We start from the raw sequence: 22036 nt of genomic DNA, 5'->3' as shown, positions 1-22036 counted from the left end.
AAAGGGTAAAAGTGGGTATTTTTCAGCTTATGTCTGGGTAAAATGATCTTTTGGAAGTGGAAGCACTGCTCTGGTTATATTATCTTTGCTATTTCACACAAAATTGAAATTTATAGATATTTTTCAAGCGTACGATAATTTATTTTTGAAATCAAGAACTGGCAACGCTGCCTACAGCTGAAAGCTCAGGAGAATCTCAAGTTCTCAACTCGATGATTTCCATTATTTGCTGGTCTGAGGTTTGTTTAAGATTGACGATATTTTTTTATAGCATCATTAAGTTGCAAGTCATTCATTAATTAGAAAAGACAATGCCATTTGATTCAGTCAGCCTTGATATAGCAGATATAATAAACTTTCCCCCGCTAACATTACCCAATGGTTGTGGCCTTGGCTCAGCTCAACTTTTAGAACTTTCTTTACCAGAAGATGTTCCAACCACTTTCGTTCCAACTGTCACAGCATCAGACATGCTTGTTGCCAAATCCAAGATTGAACCAGCCCCTACAATTTATTTACCGTCTAAAGAAAATGCAAAGGAGCAAGGGCCAGAATTTGCTGTATTTCTTAAAAATTGCCTAGAAAGGATGACTAGTATTGAAGAGGTAGATGTTCCCCTGGTCAACTGGCACATTGTCTTGGGACGTATGATAGAATACGAGCCAATTAGGGATCTTGTGTACATGGCACTTAAGAGTCAAATAAAATCAGCAACTGCCAACGAAGCGGCTAAAAAGCTAAATCTAAAACCACCAAAAAAGAAGGAATCACGCAGAACCATGTATCAAAACAATGTAGTTTATGAGACATGTGTGGAAAACTATGGAAGATTAATTGATGTTTTCATTTTCCTCGCCACATTCCCTAAGAACCCACAAATGGATTTGAAAAAGAAAAGTTATGTCAAAGAAGAGAAACATTTTGAGCAATGGATTTGTAGTAGAATACACGCTATTGGAAATAAAGCGGGTGTACAATTTAAATTTATCCACCCTGATTGGATAAATTATATGGAATCACCAATGATGAAACAGTACTTTAGCATTGCTCAGTTTTATCGCTGGTATCCAGGGTTAGGAGGTGAATTAGCCAAAATGGTTCATAATTTTGAAGGGCCTTTTCCATTTTTCAAAGTTCAAGCTATAGATGAGCCATTAACTAAGGAGTTTATGAAAGAAGTGAAAGGAATATACCAGTGGGCTGGTCTAAAAGCTTTTGATATGAGTTGCAATTTTGCCCGACAAATGAGCTGCTTGAAAGTGTCTAGGATCAGCAAAATCAAAAAAGAGGGAGAGAGTGTTTTGAAGTTAAAACAAAATCTAACAACAGAGCTTGGAGATATGGCACCTTACGCTAGACTTATGGATCATCCTCTGGCTGCTCAATGCAACACTGTTAACTATCCTAATTTATATAAAACTGTCATGCTCTACAAACAAAAAAATGATCCTAAAATGGCTAAATTTAAAACCTATTTCGGCAAAAAGACAATCAACAAGGACATTATTCTCGAAAACCTTGTTCTTATCGAGAAAATTGATGAAATTAGAGCTTTTTGATTTTAAGTCATTTTTATTAATGATTCAACAAAGAAGTTTAACAAAATATTGGAGATTTGCGTAAAACTACAAAAATAAAATTTGTTTGAAATGTTCGCAGATTCTTTCCATATACAAACAATAACATTAGGGTAAAGAGATTCAAAAACAATTTATCTGTCACCCAGATATAACAAAGTACCCATATAAAAACAATAGCCCAAAGCATTTCCCAAATAATAGTAGTAAAAATATATTCTTTATTTTAGCTTCATAATGGATTATTAAGGCACTTATTTGGCTTTGCATCACAACTTTTCGCTAATTTTTAGAGAGCCAAGTGGCAGAGGTGCCAAAATAGTGAGAATTGTACTTATGGGTAACAAAACTAAACTAAGTAACGTTAAATTTGGCATTTATACACATAAAACTGTAATAAAAATAAAAATGATATTGTATATAACCTTTGTTCTTGGCCCCTTATATGTAAATATATATAATTTATAACAACCATGGAAAAATAGTTTTAGGTGTGTTAACATTTTGTATTTCATTGTAAAAAATGAGTAAAGTTAGATATCTTCACCCCATTTGTGACTTGCACGGCCAAACTTTAAAAAAGAAACTCAATTTTAGATTAGTTCATAAATATTGTGGTTTAAGAAACAATTTTACTTGTATATCAGTCACTGTTTTCAGCATTCTCGCAGTTAACGGGTCCTTGTGCTCCATCGTTGGAATTTTTAAATCTTGTCCCAAGTAATGTATGTTGCCAACAGGGCAAACAACGCAAGCGGTGCCAGCTCCAAAGATTTCAAGAAGCTAAAATGAAAAATATTTAATTCGTATGTACAAGTATGCGACTATAAGGCCAGGCTAGTATAAGAATAGACCATTAGTGTCTAAGAAAAAAATAATAGACCAAAAATACATTTAGAAAATATGATTTAACTTCATAACTGTAAATACTTCTTAATCATCAAGACACCTTAAATTCTAAACCTTCAACTAAATCTGATTTAAAAATATAAGAATGGATCAGTTTTCATTATTATGGTATAGAAGAAAGATGTACAGCAGTTACTTAAGGCGGCTGCACGCATGACTCAAAGCGAGCGGCGCAACGCGAAATTATAAAAATCCTAGTTTCATACGCTTTGCTTTCTCGTTTGAGAACTTCATTTTTGAAACGACGCATGCGTGCACGCTCAAAATTCGCTTGCGGGCTTTATTTATTCATTAGACTTTTTTTTAAATGTCTTGAAAATTAGTCTCGTGCTCATATCATGGGGACATGGTTTAATTTTTTCCTTAATGTCCTAAAACTAGAAAAAAATTCCAGTAGAAGTGTGGTTCCTCATTTTAAAATTTCAAGATTTGTGGACAAATTTAGCAAAAAAACTATTTATTCATATGTCAATAAAACAATTTCGAGTCTAGTAATAGACTGAGCTTCACTCGGCCAAATACAGTTTAAACACTTTGAAATTGATAATTATTTATTAACAATGAATAGTCACCCCAAAAATTATAATTCTGTTGGTTTCGCACAGATCAATATATATTAAAAGCAACTTACTCTATTTTCTTTCAAAGCTTTAATTACATCCTTCATAGTTATAATCTTTTCCGACACTTTGAATTCATTCTAGAGGGATTGTTTTGTTAATGAAATTAATTTTTCCTAAAAGTTATTAACAGACACCATCATACCCATTCTCTGGCCAGATCCAAAATACTCTGTCTGGTAACACCGGGTAAGATAATACCATTCAATGGTGGAGTTATCAGTTCTTTCTCACCATTTTCATTAATCCAAAAAACAAAGAGATTCATTGTTCCAACTTCTGTAAGTTGATGAGTTTCTCCAAAGAGCCAAAGAACTTGTTGGAGATTCATTTTTTCAGCATGTTTTTGAACTCCAATTGTTGGAGCGTAATTTCTACTCAAGATAAAAAAATAAACATTTCATATTAGTTAATAATTATTCATCACTTACGCTCCAATTTTCTTGTCACCACAGCCACCAGGCCACGCACGGATAAATTTAGGGTCAGCGAGCAAAGAAACTGGTTTAAGTCCAGTAGAAAAAAAGGGACCAACAGGTCCGGTTATGACATACAGAATACAGTGATTTGAACTCGAAACACCCAAAGATGACTTTTACAACACAATAGAATTTATAAAATAAAAGCAAAATGCAAAAGGGAAACAAACCATGCATGATACTCCATAATTAAAATTGGAAATAAATACTTCAACTCCTATGAAAGTTGGTCTCAGGTACATGGTGCTGAATGTATGATAAGGCACCCATTCTTGGTCAATTTCTACTAATTTTTTAATGCATTTCAGGAACTCGTTTGAATCAAATAGCTGGAAAATTATATGTTATTAATTGTCCGTACTATCTACCCTTCAAATAAACCTATTTACAGGTAAGTGAAGACGTTCAGAAGACATGTACATCCTCTTCATATTTAGATCAGGGCGAAATAGTCGAATTTTGTTGTCAACTCCACGATAGGCTTTCATTCCTTCAAATAATTCTTGCGCGTAATGGAAAACTTTGGCTGATGGATGCAAATGAAAGTTGTGAATTGGGCATATTCTGGGTCGGCTCCAGCCCTGGCTCGATTTCCACTGAATTTCAAGCATGTGATCGCTAAAATTCTGGCCAAATACCAAATTGTTTGGATCGGGTTTAGGGGTCATTTCAACGGTGCTAGCTCGTATGATTTCTAAATCTGAAAACTTTTAAATACAATAGTAAATGAGATGATTTTATTTAAAGTTCTTAGAAGGTCCCGTACTTTGAACGAGTTTTCCGCAGTTGGTAGACCCCTATCCAGATGGACCCATTTTTTGACATGCTACAAACATGGAAGATAATTTAAAAAAAAATTAAAGAATGTATCCTAACCTAGTCCTGCCTTGGATTAATAATAGAAGCTAACGCTATTATGTAATCTTCAAAGGCTTAGGAAACTTAAAGCAGTTTTTATAAGCAAATAAACTGTTCAAAATTTCAAAATAAAAATGTCTATTTATTTACCTGGGGAGTTACTTTGGCACTTAAAAAATTACTATAAAAAAATGATTTTGATGGAAAAGATTTCACAAAATGATTGACGATCCTGCATGGCGCCATTGATGTTGATTTGCTCGCAAAACTCGCGCGATTTCAATTTTTTTGTCCTTGGCATTTCTTTTCAACGAATAGGAAACGGGAATGGTTTTGCGGTAAATTTGAATAACATTCCAGCTGCTGCATTTCCATAAACTATGGTGACTGGTCACGCGATTTTATTGATTTTTCAAACAGAAAATACTTTGGTCCAAATCCAAAACAATGGCGAAAACAACATTCGAATCAGACATACAAAGACAAATAAACGAAGCATTCCGCATTTTTGATCAAAATGATACTAAAACTGTTGATATAAGGTGAGGACCGTGAGGGAGGTCAAAAAACATGGTGACCAATTCAAAAACTATAAAAATATTTTATTAACAATATAGAGAGGTAGGAAGCATAATAAGAGCGCTCAGCTGTTGCCCAAGTGAATCAGAATTGAAAGATATATTAGCCGAGGTATTAAAATTAAGATGGTCGTTTTACGTTATAACATATAATTTCCACTTGTTGAAAGTAATTTGTAGATTGAGGATGATAATACTCCTGGATACGTTCACATTGATAAATTTTTGCCAGTGATGACAAAGATTATGATGGAACATAAGTAGGCCACCTCACACAGTCTTATATTCAAATAAAATTTAAATAAAACAATTTAAGGTTTAAACCTGCATCAGCCACGATACTCATGGAAGCTTTCAAAGTATTAGATCCATCTAAAAAAGGTTTTCTAACAGAAACGGAATTTACCAGGGTTATGATGGAAGAAGGGGAACCTTTTACTAAGGAAGAAATAGAAGAAACTTTATACGCTGCTGGTGATCCTGATACCGGTCGAATTGACTATAAAAACTTTGTAGATATGCTTACTTTTAACACAGATTAGCAATATTTTAAATTAGTAAAATAATTTTAATTTTGCTGGGTTTTTTATTGCATTTTGTTTATCAAATCAAAAGTTTTTGAATTTAGAAGAAAAAAGTCATTCATAATAAAATTTATATAATTTAATAACCCCACTCATAGAATCACTTCCAAAATCCCTATTACAATTTAACCTTTTTTAAATTATAGAATCTATACTCCTTGTGTAATGTCAGTGGCTAAATTAGCTTTTGACCGTCTACCAAAAATAAATTCAAAATAATTAATAAATCCGTCGTAATCTGTATCATCATCTTTTAAAATGTCATCAATGATACCTATAACAACAATCATTAATGACAAATAGAATGAAGTGGATATGTTAGTATGTAAAAACATACGGGCATCGTGGGAAAATTTTGCATTCCATTTTTTCTGTTTCCTTCCTTGTATAATTGGGCCCATAACTTCGTCTAATTCATCATCAGTAGCTTTAGTATCTTTCTTGGGTTCACCCCCAACATGATTCAAAGCTGCTAAGATCTCCAAACCATCCAACATTCCATTTCCATCTAAATCATGAAGTCTGAAAGATATTTTATGGAAATAAGCAAAAATTTCATTAGTGTAGATATTGGTAAAATGGTTTAACTGGAAATATAAGGATTCCATTTCTTCCTCCGACATTCCATCATGCAAATCAAAATTGAAACGATCCTTAAAATCTTCTTTTAAATGTCTAAAATAAAAGACATCATCGTTTGTTTTACAGATCCATGTTTAGCATTAACTCACTCCCAATCTGTAATAACTTTGTTATCGTGAAATACATTAGTATTTTCATCATCATCAGCAGGCCAATAATGATCATGCCCGTGATCTCCAAAAGAGTAGCAGGGGCTTACTTTTAATGCAAATAATAACACGAAAGCCCAAATAAGATCTGTCAATGCCATATTGAAAATTGGTTGTAGGGAAATCCACGTGTCAAGTACAAATGATTGGGCTTATTTTACCAGAACGTTTTGACAATTTATCATTGCTTCAATCAGTATAAGCAGAGATAATACATCAACTTTAACCCCCTCCCCCCCTCTCCAAGCTAAGAGTTCTTGTTATCAATACAAGCTTCCACATCTTGTGTTAGTATTATACGACCACCTTCCTTAGTCTATGATACTACTATTAGAAGGATAGTCTAGTTATCAACTAAGAAGCAATATTATTGGATCTTACACTAGCAGTAGGAGAACAAAATATACTCTCACACAGTTGGATTTTCAATTACTTTTAATATATATGGAAAAACATTTATTTCCTAACAAATGAACAAAGTTCATCAGCATTCCACAAATCACAAATTTAAGCAATTGAATTTCCAAAAAATGTTCAGAATGGTACGATAACACTGGTCTTGAAGCCATCTACAACTTCAGCTTTGTTCTCCTCCAGTGACGCCTCTTAGCGTTGTACCTGTAATAATTTCCAATAGTTTCAGGTAAGATGTCAATTGAGCATTCTAATTATTGCATCAGAGCAAGTATAATATAAGTTAAGCCTGTTTGAAAATTGAGCCTCAAATTTGATAAAAAATTTCCAAACAGCCAGTAAGTTTCAAGCTGCCCAAGATAACGTTTCCAAGCGGAGATTACCACAGAGCAATGTTGAAACCAACTCCAAATTTGTTGATCAACTTTCAGCTGTTCCTTGCCATTAATTGAGCGTAGTTTGCAATTCTCATTACGCATTTCTTTTGATATGGCCAGTAGAATGTTAAAACTCACAAATAAGGGCACACAGAGTAGTTGAGATAATTTAGTGGAAAACACTTTAAGAAGTTTAAGTAAACGGGTGGGCCTTTTGATTCTAGTCATAGTTCAATAACCACACGTTTTGGGACAAGGCTTACCAAACCGACAAACTACAATTCTTATTAAGAAGTATTATACATACCAAGAAATAAATATATAATATAATTACCGAATGGAGTTTCCTGTTCGCATACGAATCCATTGTGGAATTGGCCTATTTTGTTTTAATTTCTTTGCAAGCTTCTGCTTGATTTTGAATGTTTTGTGGGCTGCCTGAAAAAGTTAATTCAAGGGTCAAATTCGGTACATCAAAAGAAGAAATGGCAAAAATCGTAAATAGTAATTCTAATTTAATAATAGAAATTTCCTCCCTAACTAAAATAATTAGTATTTAATTAAATATTTTATTAAACGAAGACACCTACCATATCGAAGTTCTCGAATACGGAACACGACACAAAATGGATCCTCTACAGCGTTGCCAGGTCCTGAAAATCCAATTACATTAGTACTGTACAAAAGCCAGATCAAAGACTATATAAAGCCAGATTCTGTGAAAAAAATATCGCACAACTGAAATTGCCGGTAAATTTTAATTTTGTTGGAATTATTGTTGTTGATCTTTGTCGAAGCATTAGATATTAATTTTACAACACTGTCAACGTTATTGGTTTGAAATATGCACCTTCCTAAGCTTCCTACCACTAATTTATCAAAATACGTTTTAGCAATAAAAATAGCGTGGGGCAAATTACTTATAATAATCGCTTTCTAAAACTACGTCATTAGAAAATATAATAATAATAATAATAATAATAAAAATCAGCTAGTCTTATACCCAAGGCACAACCATATGCCCAAGTCATCTAGCTACTTTTATTGCCTTTAATTCAGGTGGCCGGGTTAAATAGACGCTTCAATAAAATTAATCATCCTCCCAGGAAATCACCAAGAAGTAATATTTCCAAGAGCCAGGACCTGAAAGTCACTGTTTATTTAGTGCTTGTTAAAATAACGGACATTTTTCACCTCTACGGCAGCAACAAGCGTTCCCTAGGACGTTTCCTTTTAGCCAGTTAGCTTTTTCGACATATTAATTGGCTTAGAAAAAACACAGTGTTCTCACTGTTCTGTTTACAGGTGGAAAGTTTCCATTATTTCCACAAGCACTATATAAACAATAACTTGCGGGTCCTGGCTCTAGCCTCTCGGAAATATTACTTCTTGGCGATTTTCTGGGAAGATGATTTATTTAAGCGCCTATTGCGTAGGAGGGTGATATACACGTTTGTAGCACAATGCTTACATGTAAGCTGGGTGAAGAAGGTTTTTATTCATACTTTGGGAGAATGACTATGTTGAGACACGGACTGTAAATTTTAGAGGACCGGTATTCCAGAGGTATTTTACGCCCCGTTCACCGATCAGGCTGACGGGAGACGCTCAAGGTCATAAAAAAAACTAAAGCGCGTGTCTTTCGGTCGGCCAGATTTCCAGATAACATGTGGGGGGGGGGGTCTATCTCTATGCGTGTTACAGATGACCTTCACGGACTCTCTCTCTCTAGTTCGAAGTGATTGATGCTCGGGGAAACCAAAATTCTACAGGGGAAGGCTACGCTTTACTCGTCCTCTAAAATTTACAGTCCATGGTTGAGATGATCCGCGGGCCTCATTTTATTGCAACCCTACAGTGAGGTTAGTGAGGATTATACAATGACATCAAAAATAAATAGATATAAACAGAAAGTCTCGCATTTGCGGTATTCTGTACCTTTCCCTTTGGTTTCCATGAGCTCTAAGGTGCAAACCACCAATGCTTCCCACCCTTTGAGTGCCACCCAATCAGATCGCCTCTAAAGCATTTGGACATTTTGGTCGGAAATTTTAAAAGTAGTGTTTCGCGATGCTAAACACCCTGGCGGGATTTCCTATAAGATCTTTCGATGGTCCGCTTAGTTTTCAGTTCTAGATGGCTCGAAAAAAAAACCCCAGCTCAAGTGGAATTAATGCCTAAAAATGCTAAAAACCAGGCAAGTCAATGTAATTTTTACATAAAAGAGTTGCATACGACTGGAATCCAAAATGAACTCATTGAAATTGAGAACAATGGAGATATTTTTTAAAAAAGCAAAGCGTTAGAAGACTTAGATAAGGTAGACCTAGGCTTAGTAACTGAATATCCAAAATCTGTGGAAGAGAAAGAAACGAACACTGAAATATTCGGATTTATAATTCCTTTAAGTAAATGGGATGAAATAAATAGGTTTACGTCTTCAGCATAATTCTTAATAATAACATCCATAACTCTCCGAGAATTTTCCATAATTATAACACAAAATTAAAACATTAAGTTTTGATTTTGGTACACACGTGCGCGCGGAGACTACGAACTTCGCTGCTAGCTATTTCGCGGAGAGCGACGTTTTTAAAACCAGTTTTCGCATGTACCTCGTACAATGCCCTAAATTTGTAACGGTCCGCGAAGGGGTCGGCACCGCCTAAAGGGGTTAAAGTAGTTTCTCAGATTACATGGCGCGAACTTTGCCTCCAAAGTGCTAGTGGCTCTGGGTGAAAATCCGGAACCACTCCTGCGTAGAGTTTGTAAGTTCTCTCCCCACTGGTTAAAGGGGTTTTCCACCGAGATCTTCGGTTTCCCCTTCCCATAAAAACTTGCTTAGGTTAACGGTAATAGTTAGGGTAGGGAGCTGTTGGCTCGCGTGGCATGAAGGGCTTGCCACCACCCTCCTATGCATTGTAACCCGGCCACCTGTTACTTGATCACGCACAAGCAGCATTGCTTATGTGGTCGAAGGTGGTGCCTTGGGTATTAGCTCTATTTAAAAAACAAACAAATGCGAGACTTTCTGTTTATGTCTATTTATTTTTGATGACATTAAAGAAAAGTTTAAAAAAAAGGAAAAATAAAATAGTTGAATAAACATATAAGATAATTTTAGAGTACAATGAGAGAAAATACAATTTAGGAGGCGGAGATTTAAGAGCTGAAGCACGAATTATTGTTCCGGGTGTAAATAACTTCGTACACAACGGCGTACTGACCACCTGGAAGTGGCGGCGTAAGATGTCTGGAACCCCGAGGCGGAAATGTTTCGTCGGCGGGGCGGCCTCCTCGCCCACCCCTGCCTAGCTATGGCCCGCCACCCTATCGAACTTTTTGACAGGCAAATGGCACCCCTAGCTACCCTGGCACCCGGGACGGACCACCACTTCCACCTAGTTTCCATTCAAACCCTCCCTATGGTAACGAATTCCAAAGCGATAGATATTGTGCGGTAGGCAAAGTGCCATTGTCGGAAACTAGTTTTAGCACGGGGTTTAATAATTATTGCGCTGTTTTGTGAAGTACATCAAAATTAAAGAATGTACTTGTATCTACAAGTGTAGATTATCGTTTATTGCGTGCCGTGTAAGTGGTGGTCAATGATTAGTTTAGAGTCCCTTTGAGATGGTTGTAAGTTTTCAACAGAAGCGGCCCGAGCAAGTTTTTCAAGTGGTTCGAGATCTCATTGTGACGCCCACCCCAAATATACAATCGCTTATTCGTGACAGCGCGAGGTCAGGTGTCACAACTGGTATTGCTCCCGATCTATCGTTGCATTTTCGGCAACCCCTATGACGGTTCCTGGCGCGGGTTTTCAGGTCCTTTTGTCAACTTTGTGAACCTACTGTGAGCTTTAGTTAGTTGGTTTTGGTCGCCCAATAATGGGGGACACCACACTTCCGAGGCATAGTTTATCTGGGGAGGACAATAAGCACTGAAATAAAACATCTTCAAGGAAATCGCTAAAAAGTAATATGTCCGAGAGCCAGGGCATGAAGTACTCCACATAACTCTCCAAGAATTAGGCTTGGAAGAGCCAGAGATATCTTAATTAGTAATAATATACTTTACTTCAGGATTTAGAAAGTGGGATACACTTATTGGGCTCCTGAGTACGCACTTAGTAACGTACAACAGGTAGTCTATAGTAATAGTGAGTGTAGGGAGCTGTTGGCTCGCGTGGCATGCAGGACTTGCCACCACCCTCCTACGCATTGTAACCCGGCCACCTGAATTAATGGCTTCAAAAGTCGCTCGATGACTTAGGCCTAGGGTGGTGCCTTGGGTATTAGCCTAGCTGATTATTATTATTATTAAAGTAGTGATACAAACAAAAATAAAAATAGGGAGACTTAAGGGAGAATTTACACACACACTATGGAAAGTTAATTAATTGAAAAGTGACACTCAGGGGAATTTACAAAGAGTGCATGGAGGTAACCAAAAAAAAATATATACAGAAGTATTATAAAAAGGACGGAGTAGACTAAAAAGTCCAGCCACGAAACTTGTCCAGACGGGATTTAAAGGCACATACCGAGGATTTAGCTTTTACAATAGAGGGAAGCTCGTTCCAGTTATTAATCACACGTTGCGAGAAAAAGACCCTTTTGGTTAGACAGAGTTGGAGCTTTACGGCCAGTCAACTTAATCGTAAAAAATTGGTCGGCTTCCACATCGTATAGGCCATGAACTATTTTAAAGGTCTCGATTAAGTCAGTGCGAAGTCGACGTTCAGAGAGGGACCAGAGGCCCATGCGTTTAAGTCGATCAGTGTAGGGGAGGGTACGTAAACCCGAGACAAGTTTTGTAGCTTTCCGCTGTACCCGCTCGAGTCTTTCAACATCTTTAACTATAGGTGAGGGACTGAGGGAGGGGACCAAATACTTGAGCAGTAATCAAGGTGGGGACGGACGTAGGTACTATATAATATCTTAAAAGATTTGGCACTGAAAAAAGAAAAAGAGCGCTTTAATAGGTACAGGGCTCTCATTCCCCGGGCAGAAGCAGCTCTGCAGTGAGTGTCTCCCAACATGCGACCCGAGAGCATTACCCCTAAATCACGAATGATATGCTTGGACTCAATAATTCGGCCACCAAGACGATATTACTCCCGCAGCGCAGGACTGATGATTTTGCCGAATTAAAGCTCATACCGTTAGAGCAGACCCAAAGGTCGAGAGCATTTACATCTGATTGAAGGAGCAAGGCGTCGGCCGTTGAGGAAATATCATGCTCTCGCTAGCCCGTTATGAATTTTGGAGATCGGGCGCCCACAAGTTCGTCATTTCCCCATTTTAGTGATTGTTTTTGCGATATTCGACTTTAAATCTACATACTTTTTTTGAAATTAAGAATGACTTGATTGAAAATTATATTTTTAGTCAGTACTGAAATGAATGTATTCATTTCAACTATGAATATCTAACTACGAGTATATCATTACCCTTTCTACCATCTGGCAGAGACGTACCGACCCGGGTTCAGGGGGTACATTTGGAAGCGGGCGCCAAGCTGTCTTTCATGTAGGGGCCCCAAAACACTCCTATCTTTAAAATATCAAAGCTATTTATCATTTCTTTTTATATAGGGGGCGCCATATACCCTCGGTACGCCTCTACCATCTGGGGCTAAGATGGGAGGTGCTTTTCTGCGTTTGTACATAATCATCTTAGCGACTGAGGCTAGACCACATGGTTAAAATGAATACATTCATGATAGAACTGATTTCTCGAATTGGAATTTGGGACATCACCGATCCATGTAGTGGTGCGCGCTTTTACAGTTAACGCATCACAGCTAGGATTCTCACACGCTTTGTTTTTATCAAAGGAATGATCGTTACCGCATCTAGCATAGATGTCTGGCTTCACCGTCGCCCTACAGTTTCTGGCAAAGTGTTCATATCGTCTACAGCTATAGCATTGGCTGGGGCCTGCCTCGTAATCGCACATCCTGTAAGACAGAAGGTAACTCTGGTCGGTGCTTTTCCGCGAAATTCTCAGAGATCCGAATTGTAAGATCACGTGCACTCGCTCAAGGGCAAAGGCAGCCAGAGAATCACCCGCGCCGTCAAGCAGCACTCTCTATCGCAGCCCTCTTCAAAGTCGACACAAACGGCCTTCTGGCTGGATATCGACGACTTCAGGACTTTCATCAGGGAGCTCGTGCCGAACTTATTACACCCCAGCTTGATGCTGCACTCTTTCTAAGTTTGCGGATAGGAGTAAAGTAAAATAAAAAGTAAATACACGTACGGTATAATAAAAAAAACGAATAAAACACTTTGACTAGTTTTTTATAATTGTATATATATACAGCGGACAAAATTGTTTCGTCATCGTTGTAAATATTCTTTGTACCAATGAATAGAACTTCATCTCTCTTAACAAAAAACCAGTTGGAAAGCCAAAAAATACCTCTCCTCGGAAGAGTTTATAATTTTCAGTGACGCCAGGGTTGTAGAAAAAGAGGGTTCCTTTGGAAAAACATTTTCCCTAATTCTAAAGGCGTATGCACACATAGCCTTCGCGCGCGAAAATTCGCTGGCAAATCGCGTCGCGTGACTTAAATAAAGGTTTAAAGGTTTTTATTGCCGTAGTTGAACTACACTCTTTTTGAATAGAGCGGCTCCTTGCGGAGCTCAGCGAGACTTAAAACAACAAAATAAAAAACACATGTAAATAAACTTTGAAAAAAATCACAAATATAGCACTGTACTGGAGTAGGGGGGTTACTGACTAGCATTTCAACTCAAGTTTGTCCTTCGCCAAGCTAGTTTTAGTCTGTTCCAGGAGCACAGTATATGGGAGACTACACCATGGTCCCAAGGGTCCTCCTTTAAACCGAGTAGAGATTCCAGGGGTTTTCCTCTATTAGTGACCCTCCAGATGCGAATATCCTCATCTACTTCTGTCTGGGGACATTCTATCAACACATGCCATATATTTTCCTTGTCTGCCCCACATAGTTTGCATACCGGACTATAAGGGCCGAGTTCGGCCTGCCTTTCTCCAGTCAGCAGCGACCCTGTCCTAGCTTGGAAAAGGAGCCCACTGCTATAGCTGTTGTTATAGCAGTTCTCTACACGGGGTTTGCTTTTAGACGTATACGTTTTTAGACTGGATTTGGCTTTGACCTGGCCCCTCCAAAATACCTCCGCTGCCTCTTTCATTTCAGTCTCAGTACACCTTAACCACTCCCTGTAGTTTGAGCATGTGCCCCTACTAGTTCCAACACTATATATCCTATCTAACTGAGCCACCCTTTTAGTCCAATCGGTGTCGTGACCATTATTTCTGATAAAGTCATATACCTGTTTGACTAGACGGTTTTGGTCCAAGAGCTTTAGAGGTCCCAGGTATTTGACTTTACTTCTACACTCCCGGAAGGCCATGGAAGACCAGCCCATTTCCCCTTGTATAGCCGCATTGGCGGCGAAAGGGCCACCATTTAACAGCATTTTACCCACATCTTTCTGAGCCCTCTCTAGACACGCATTCGTATTCCCTGCAAGGCAAAGTACCTCATTAGCATACGTGAGGGCTGGTACAGCTACAGTCTTCCACAGCGTCCGACCCACCGAGTATCTATTGTAGGAAAACGAGGCCATATTGCTGATTGCCCAACGTAGCCTACTACTCTTGCCCTTAACTATTCTCCACATTTCACTGAGAAAGTGCTCCCCTTTAGATGTTATTACAATACTAAATAAGTGTACTTATCAACAACAGACACCGCTTCCCCGAAAAGTTTAAAATCATACTCCTCATTAGTTGGGAAAGAGCCATTGCGAATCATGGCGTTGGATTTTTCCATACTAAAACTCATACCTTTGGAAATTGCAAACTGCGAGCATGCATCTAATATGCTCAGGGGCGGCTCAAGGGCCGGGCAACCCGGGCAACCGCCCGGGGCGCCGGTTTGAGAGGGGCGCCGAAATTGAGTTGTGCGCCTTTTTGGTTTACCATGAATTGGATTGTTTATAAATTTTTTTAATGAAAGCGTAACGTAATTTGAAAAATATTTATCTAATTAGAAATACAAATCGTTTTCCCAACCAAAATGTCCAACATCGTCGATGAACGTTTTTTTGCGACTAATTTATTTTACAATAGTAAATAAACCATAAAATTACGGTGCATAGTTCTGACTGATGAAGCATTTTCCAGGTATTTTCATTATAAACCAGGGTATATAATATGAAGAAGAAAAAGTGGTCGGGCGATACTACAAAAATAGAAGTGTGCCAGAATTTCTAGCCCGGTGTACCTAGCAACAGGGGCGATACCACTGGGGCCTATCATAATAGTGCCCTACGCCAGCGTCCCAAAGCTCGGACAGGTGACAAAACCAGCATGGGTAGTAGTACCCTACTAATGATGGTCGCACCTTTGACGCAAACCACTCAACCCAGCAACAGGTGCAGCAATGGGTTGACCAATTCTCACTTCGCACACAGCCGTGGGATTAAAAGTGGATGCTATAGCAACTCCAGCCGACACCCTACCTACGTAGATAAAGAGTCATACCCTTTGGAGAGAGCTCCTAAAGGGAAACCACGGGAACACAGTGGTCCACATAACCCAGCACAGCTGGCACCGTAGATCCCGGTGTTTTCCAAAAGGCCGGGAAACAGGACCACCGTGCCCTCATACGGAGGCCCGCCACCCCACAGCAGGCTACCCAATCCGCCAAGGTGGCCAGTTTGCACGGACCCTCTCCATTAGCCTGAGCCGAAGCTCAGTTTCCAGTGCGCCACCACCCTTATGGGTTACAACAGACGGACCCCAACTCCCCGGTAAAACCACCAATTATTGCACACTCTAACCCATTTAGGCCCACAAGAATAGAAGAAAGCCCAAAGTAATACAGTACTTCAATGAACTTGCTTGCTATTTCGTTGTCGTTTATCCAGCTTTATGATAAATAAACTAGCAGACCATCTTCAAGAATTATATTTGTTTCTTAGGCTATTATGAAACTACATTTAATATTCTAAAATGCATTTAAATCGTTTTCGATGGCTAGATGTTTTAATAATATTGTTAAAGCAATTAATGTAAGGAATAAAAGAATTAAGTTTACTAAGAACAACCCGTGAGTTAAAACTAAAAATATCCATTATTTTTATCTTAAACTCACGGGTTCTTTGTAAACTTAATTCTTTTATTTCACATACAGTTTGTCTTAATTTAATCGGACCAGGCGTTTTTCATAAAAACTATAGTTGCTAGAAATGTGAAATTATCAGGATAGACTCTCTCGGGGAGGACCATCTTCTTTTTAAATTTTCAGAAAAATCGTAAAATATTTCACCGTTTTGAAGTTTTTATTTTTTGAACGATAGGTGGAAAACGAAAAGTTTCAAACAACAAGTTGTAGAGCGTACTCGAAAACCTTCAATGAAATTGGTTTGGTCAAAAACGGACAATATTTCATTGAAATAATACGTCATGAAAAACAAACAAGTTGTTACTACCCAAAAAGGTTTACGTCTCATGAAGAAGAAAGAGAAACCTATCTAATTTGAAAAAAGGACTATTTTTTAAGCCAAATCATTTTAAATAATTTTTTAGAGAAAATACAATTTACATAGTAGAATTCCAGAATTCCCGCGTCTTATTTTAGATGAGGTTCAATAATTCCACCGTCCGCTGCAATACAAATCCGTGCGCGATGAAGCCTATTTTGAAATAACGCACGGACCATCTCGGGAGTTACGAGTTAAGCTTGTTTTCCACTAGCGCTAGTCATAATGTTATTTTCTTTACGCGCGTAAAAACGTTTGAACGTTCAAAGCTGAAAAACGCGTCGTTGCGCGCGCTAGTGGAAAACAAGCTTTAAGCCCCATTTTCATGCTCGCTGGTAGCGGGGTACAAATACATATACTTATTTCAGGATACAACATCTGAAATAATCGATTCAATTCACGTGCATTTCTTTGACAATCTCCGTAGTATAATTCGACCATCCTAAACCGCTGTTCACAGGTATAACGAGGCATCTTTTTATTTTACTGGAGTGCGTTCAGAGAATGATTTTAAAACGAAGCTGTGTCTCTTTAAATACTAAAATGGAGCCACACTTTAAGCGACAGAGTAGTGCAAAATGAAAAACACGTGGGAAATTCAGTTGGCATAAATTAGACGGTTTCATGGACTTCTTTCAACATTCTTGCCCCAAATAAGACGCGTGAAATCTGGAATTCAACTATGTAAATTGTATTTTCTCTAAAAATTATTTAAAATGATTTGGCTAAAAAAACAGTCCCTTTTTTATCTTAACAAACATACGATCATTTCAAATTAAAAGTAACCCTTTTTGGTTAGTACCAACTGGTTTTTTTAAATGACGTATTATTTCAATGAAAAATTGTCCGTTTTTGACCAAACCAATTTCATTAATGGTTTTCGAGTACGCTCTACAACTTGTTGATCGAAAATTTTCGTCTACCACCTATCGTTCAAAAAACAAATTCAAAGCGGTGAAAAATTTATCGATTCTTCTAAAAATTCCAAAAGAAAAGCGTCCTCCGCGAGATAGTATATCCTGATAATTTCACATTTCTAACAACTATAGTTTTTTGAGAAAAACGACTGGGCCGATCAAATTTGGACAACCTGTATATTAACCGTGATACTATTCAGTATGGACATAATAATTAATGTACTTAAGTTATACTATTCTTGCCACCTTACCTAGTGTTTCAAGCTCCATGTAAAATGACCATGTACCATAAAGAAGGTATTAAAATGTTTACAAAGTATTTAGAAAGTGATTAAAGGGATTATTTATTGTTATGAAAACGGTAAATTTATAACATGGACATGCTAATGTTTTTACGGGGGGGAGTAGTTTAATTTAGTCTCAAAATAAGAGGGGCGCCAAAAATCTCCTTTGCCCGGGTGAAAATATTTTCTTGAGCCGGCCCTGAATATGCTTTGTAGATCTTTGGAAGAATTTGCTAAGAGGATAATGTCATCTGCGTACAGCAGACTTGAGAGATTTAGGTTAGACATTGGTGGTTGGGTTCCTGGTAAACTGGCACCTAGGTGAAGCTTTTCAATATTACGTGGTAGGTCATCAATAAATATCACAAAAAGTATAGGGGACAGAGGGCAGCCTTGGCGAAGGCCAATTCTACTGGGAACGGAGTCAGAATAAAAATCTCTTAAACTATATACATAATTACCAGAAGAGTATAGATTTGAGATCAGAAGAATAAATTCTTTTGGAAGGCCCTTATTTAATAGCGATTGCCACAATAGTTCTCGGTTAACGCTATTGTATGCCTTTTTCAAATCTAGAAACGCTAGGAATAGTGGTTTGTTATAATTTCGTGATTGTTCAATCCAACTAGTTAAAATAAACAAATTGTCCGCGATACGCCGATCATTCCTAAAACCCGCTTGTGCTTCACTTAATGCGCCATTAGTTTCAAGATAGCTTGTCATACGATTCTTCAATAGAATTGCATAAACCTTATAAAGAACTGATGTTATAGCGATTGGCCTATAGGCACTTAGGTCAGTTTCATCTTTACCCTTGCCCTTGAAAATTAAGGTAACTCGGGTTTCATACCAGTCGTTCGGAATACATTTACCCCTACGGATATCGTTGAATAGTGAACACAGGTTTGCCCTTCCAAGAGGGCCTAGAGTTAGTAGACACTCGCCATATGCACCATCCAGGCCCGCAGCTTTTCCATTATGTATTCTCTTAAGTGCAATCTCCAGCTCTATAACAGTAAAGTCTGCTAAGAGCGAATCCTTGTCAACTAAATTTTGGTATTCAGCAGTCGTATTGCCGGGGGTCGGAACTTCTTTGGGAGGCACCGATGTGACGGATGTGAGAAGATCCTCTTCCAAGTCTTCTATAAATTCTCCAATCCGTTGAGCTATCTGCTTTTGCGTGCACAGAAGAGATCCATCCCTAGCTTTAACGCCTTTGAATTTGGTGGTATAATAGCTTTCCCTTCTTGTCGTAACCTTTTGACATATCTCCAGAACTTTTTCCCTTTTTCTTTACTAGCTGATTGTATGTCTAGTTCTATTTTTTTATTTACAACTTTTATCTTTTTATCTACAATGGCCTTAACTGTCATCTTAGTTTTTTGGTAGGTAATCCATTTTTCTTTTAATACTTCAGGTTTTTGTTTAGAGCGCAACGCCTCTCGGTGTGCTTTGTTTGCTATCTTACGTTGGGTTACAGCGTGGGAGACCTCTTTGGGCTATAACCATTTATTTTGCTTTTGGACGCTTTCTTTTTGGTTAGTGTTTTGGTCATTGTCTCTCGCGAGGCATTGGTAAAATCCTCGTAGGAACTTAGACCAGAGCTAGCCTTGTTTTCCATAATATCCCTCAATAATTTTAATCCATCAGGATCGTCAAAATTCCAGAAAACCTTAGGCTGTGTCGTTGAGTCAGATGTTGATTGTACCGCATTTAGTGGCTGTTGGGCCGTAGTTGAAGGTGAGAGCTCAAGAAATATAGCATTGTGGTCACTATCTACACTGGAAGTACCTTGCTCATCAATACCAGTAACACATCGAAAGGCTCCCTCACTAAATAGTGCATAGTCGATTGTTATCCGCGACTGATGATCCCGCCGTGTGTGAACGCCTTGGCAGACTGGTGATAGGTTTCCAATAACCAGGGAGTTCTCATCCACGAAGTTCTTTAGCAATGTTCCGTTTTTATTTTCTAAACCGAGTTCCGCAATGTGACCATTGAAATCTCCCAGTATACATGTCTCATTCCCTTTAGCCAGTTCGATTATGAGATCAGTCTGGAGACAGTCATATATAGCTTCATTCTGTTCAATAGAGGACGGTTTGCACCCAGTAGCGCAATAGACAATAACGAAGCTCATATTAGGTATACTTTCAAGTTCGAACCATAAATGCTCTTTACATTTCCTAACTCTAGAGACTATTTAATTTCCAGGTAACAGAACGGTGATTCCACCTAGTTTTTTCTCGCCCTTCACCCGATTCAGTCCAACCCATTGAGTGCCGCTTGGGACCATGGGTTCAGCGCCATCACGTAGGTGTGTTTCTGCTAATCCAAAGAAAGTTAAATGTTTTGAAGCCATAACTGCACCAAGCTCTTGCCACTTCTGGGGCCTCGTACCTCCTTGGATATTTAGAAAACCGACACGAAGGACTGGCAGTGTTTTACTTTTCATGCTATTACGTTTTCCTCTTTTTGTCTTCTTACGTTTGACTACATTCCGTTGAAATCTGTCATCCAACTTAATATTATCGCAGTCCATTGTACCACTGTCGGTTAACGTGAGGGGGGAAGGTTGGGAAGTGACCACATTAACTCCAGAGTTATTACACGGGAAATCCCCTTTCTTTTTCCCAATATCTCGATTTAGTCTAGATCCTTGGGCATTGCATGCTGTACCTGGTTTCGCTCCACCACGGAGTTGAGTTTCGGTGATGTCCCCAAAGGTTAAGTGTTTTCCGTCCTCCGTTTGCCAAATCTCCTGCAATTTCTGTTCCTGAGGACCACCGTGCATGTTTCCAGTTCCGAATTGAGACGACTGTTCAGTTTCCTTACTCTTACACCATTTTGCCTTTTCTCTAATACCGCGCGGGACGGCTCTAAACGTCTGTTCTGCCATTACTATAAAATCTTCATTAGGGTACTCTTTTGTATCATGAGCAGAACAGACTCCATTAGAGAGAGGAATTATGCGGATGGGTGGGTCATGTTGCCACGACCCATTGGTTGGTTTTTTGACTTAACACCATGGGAAGGTCGTGCTTTGTTGTCCGCTGTGCGATCTTGCTGACCAAGCTGATGTTTCGGCTCAATTAATTGGTTATCTGACTTTGCATTACAATCTTGGTATCCATGTTGTTGTCTCGGTCCAAATCGTCTTAACTTGTACCGGACTCTTTGGACGAGAGGGCGATCTGGCGCGAAAGTCATTTCCGAAATTTCTGAGATGTGACTGGTTTTCAGCTTACGGACTTCCTCTAAAATTCTTGATCGACTCTCAATCGTACTGAAAGTCAGTTTTACTGGCCTTTCCCTCAGAGTGGTCCTGTTCCCGAACCTTTCTACTTTGGTAATCGAAACATCAGCTTTTGGCCCCAGTATTTGTTGGAACCACTTTTCCGCTGAGTCAGTTGTGTCAAATATGTCTGAGGCCACACCAAAGGCAATAATATTCAACTGCGAGTCGCCGTCATCGATATCATTTCGACTGGGGGCCTCATTTATATTGTCCAACTTCATGGCCTGGGTTGTAATTTTGTCATTCAGTCGTTGAACCTCCGCCCTCAACTCTAATAAGGCTGCCTTATCCGGTGCAGTGAGTCTGTTTTCTAAATCAACAATCTCATCTTTATACGTCTGAACATGCGTCTGTAGACTGGTCACAGCTTTATCAATATTTGACAAACGGGACGACATGGCCAAGTTTTCTGATCGAATTTGGTCTTGTTCTGTCTTAACATCCTGGATCTTACTGGCAGTGGTTATTTCCCTTAGATCAATCTCTCGGAGTAAATCGGTGCTGATAGTATCAAATTTCTTATCCATTTGAGTTGACATAGAGTTGAAAAATATTGCAATTTGGGTTTGCATAACTGAGCCGAATTTTTCCATTATCCCATCTACCTCTACTACTTGAATTTCGTGTTTGGCGATAATATCCAGACCCGTGCCTCCTGACACCGGCACAGATGGTGATGGGACGACAACTGCGAACTTCAATCACTACTACTAATGCATCTTTAATTCTAGAATACTCAGTAAAAGAGTCCTTGAAGGATATCCAAGAGTCCTTGAAGGAACGTCAACTAAAGATGTCAATGAACCAAG

The 22036-nt window shown here is 38.5% G+C and overlaps 5 protein-coding genes across 5 annotated transcripts; 2 read left to right on the top strand and 3 right to left on the bottom strand.

Moving 5' to 3' along the window:
• The first annotated feature begins 152 nt into the window (after window positions 1–152).
• On the top strand, window positions 153–1637 carry LOC149951855 (uncharacterized). The gene is made up of 2 exons (XM_090168301.1): window positions 153–239; window positions 427–1637. The coding sequence occupies exon 2, from the start codon at window positions 471–473 to the stop codon at window positions 1557–1559; it is 1089 nt and encodes a 362-aa protein (XP_090024427.1). The 5' UTR covers window positions 153–239; window positions 427–470; the 3' UTR covers window positions 1560–1637.
• On the bottom strand, window positions 1631–4722 carry Bcat (Branched chain amino acid transaminase). Its single transcript, XM_090168300.1, has 9 exons — window positions 4594–4722; window positions 4352–4411; window positions 3975–4292; window positions 3795–3914; window positions 3538–3698; window positions 3252–3480; window positions 3118–3186; window positions 2214–2360; window positions 1631–2149 (listed from the first exon to the last, which is right to left on the bottom strand). Exons 1-9 carry the CDS (start codon window positions 4687–4689, stop codon window positions 2111–2113), a joined length of 1239 nt encoding a protein of 412 aa, XP_090024426.1. The 5' UTR covers window positions 4690–4722; the 3' UTR covers window positions 1631–2110.
• On the top strand, window positions 4720–5714 carry LOC149951853 (dynein regulatory complex protein 8). Its single transcript, XM_090168303.1, has 4 exons — window positions 4720–4985; window positions 5061–5133; window positions 5202–5281; window positions 5338–5714. Exons 1-4 carry the CDS (start codon window positions 4891–4893, stop codon window positions 5561–5563), a joined length of 474 nt encoding a protein of 157 aa, XP_090024429.1. The 5' UTR covers window positions 4720–4890; the 3' UTR covers window positions 5564–5714.
• On the bottom strand, window positions 5597–6559 carry LOC149951852 (multiple coagulation factor deficiency protein 2 homolog). The gene is made up of 4 exons (XM_090168302.1): window positions 6337–6559; window positions 6194–6280; window positions 5943–6127; window positions 5597–5879 (listed from the first exon to the last, which is right to left on the bottom strand). Exons 1-4 carry the CDS (start codon window positions 6495–6497, stop codon window positions 5755–5757), a joined length of 558 nt encoding a protein of 185 aa, XP_090024428.1. The 5' UTR covers window positions 6498–6559; the 3' UTR covers window positions 5597–5754.
• A 254-nt stretch (window positions 6560–6813) lies between these two features.
• On the bottom strand, window positions 6814–7880 carry RpL39 (ribosomal protein L39). Its single transcript, XM_090170133.1, has 3 exons — window positions 7778–7880; window positions 7522–7625; window positions 6814–7014 (listed from the first exon to the last, which is right to left on the bottom strand). The coding sequence occupies exons 1-3, from the start codon at window positions 7778–7780 to the stop codon at window positions 6966–6968; spliced, it is 156 nt and encodes a 51-aa protein (XP_090026259.1). The 5' UTR covers window positions 7781–7880; the 3' UTR covers window positions 6814–6965.
• Window positions 7881–22036: the final 14156 nt, after the last annotated feature.

This window comes from Leiobunum rupestre, chromosome 3 (assembly GCF_980474605.1).
Source record: "Leiobunum rupestre chromosome 3, qqLeiRupe1.1.hap1, whole genome shotgun sequence".
Classification (NCBI taxonomy): domain Eukaryota; kingdom Metazoa; phylum Arthropoda; class Arachnida; order Opiliones; family Sclerosomatidae; genus Leiobunum; species Leiobunum rupestre.
Note: the sequence above shows the minus strand (reverse complement) of the source record. Positions and strands in the feature narration are given on the sequence as shown.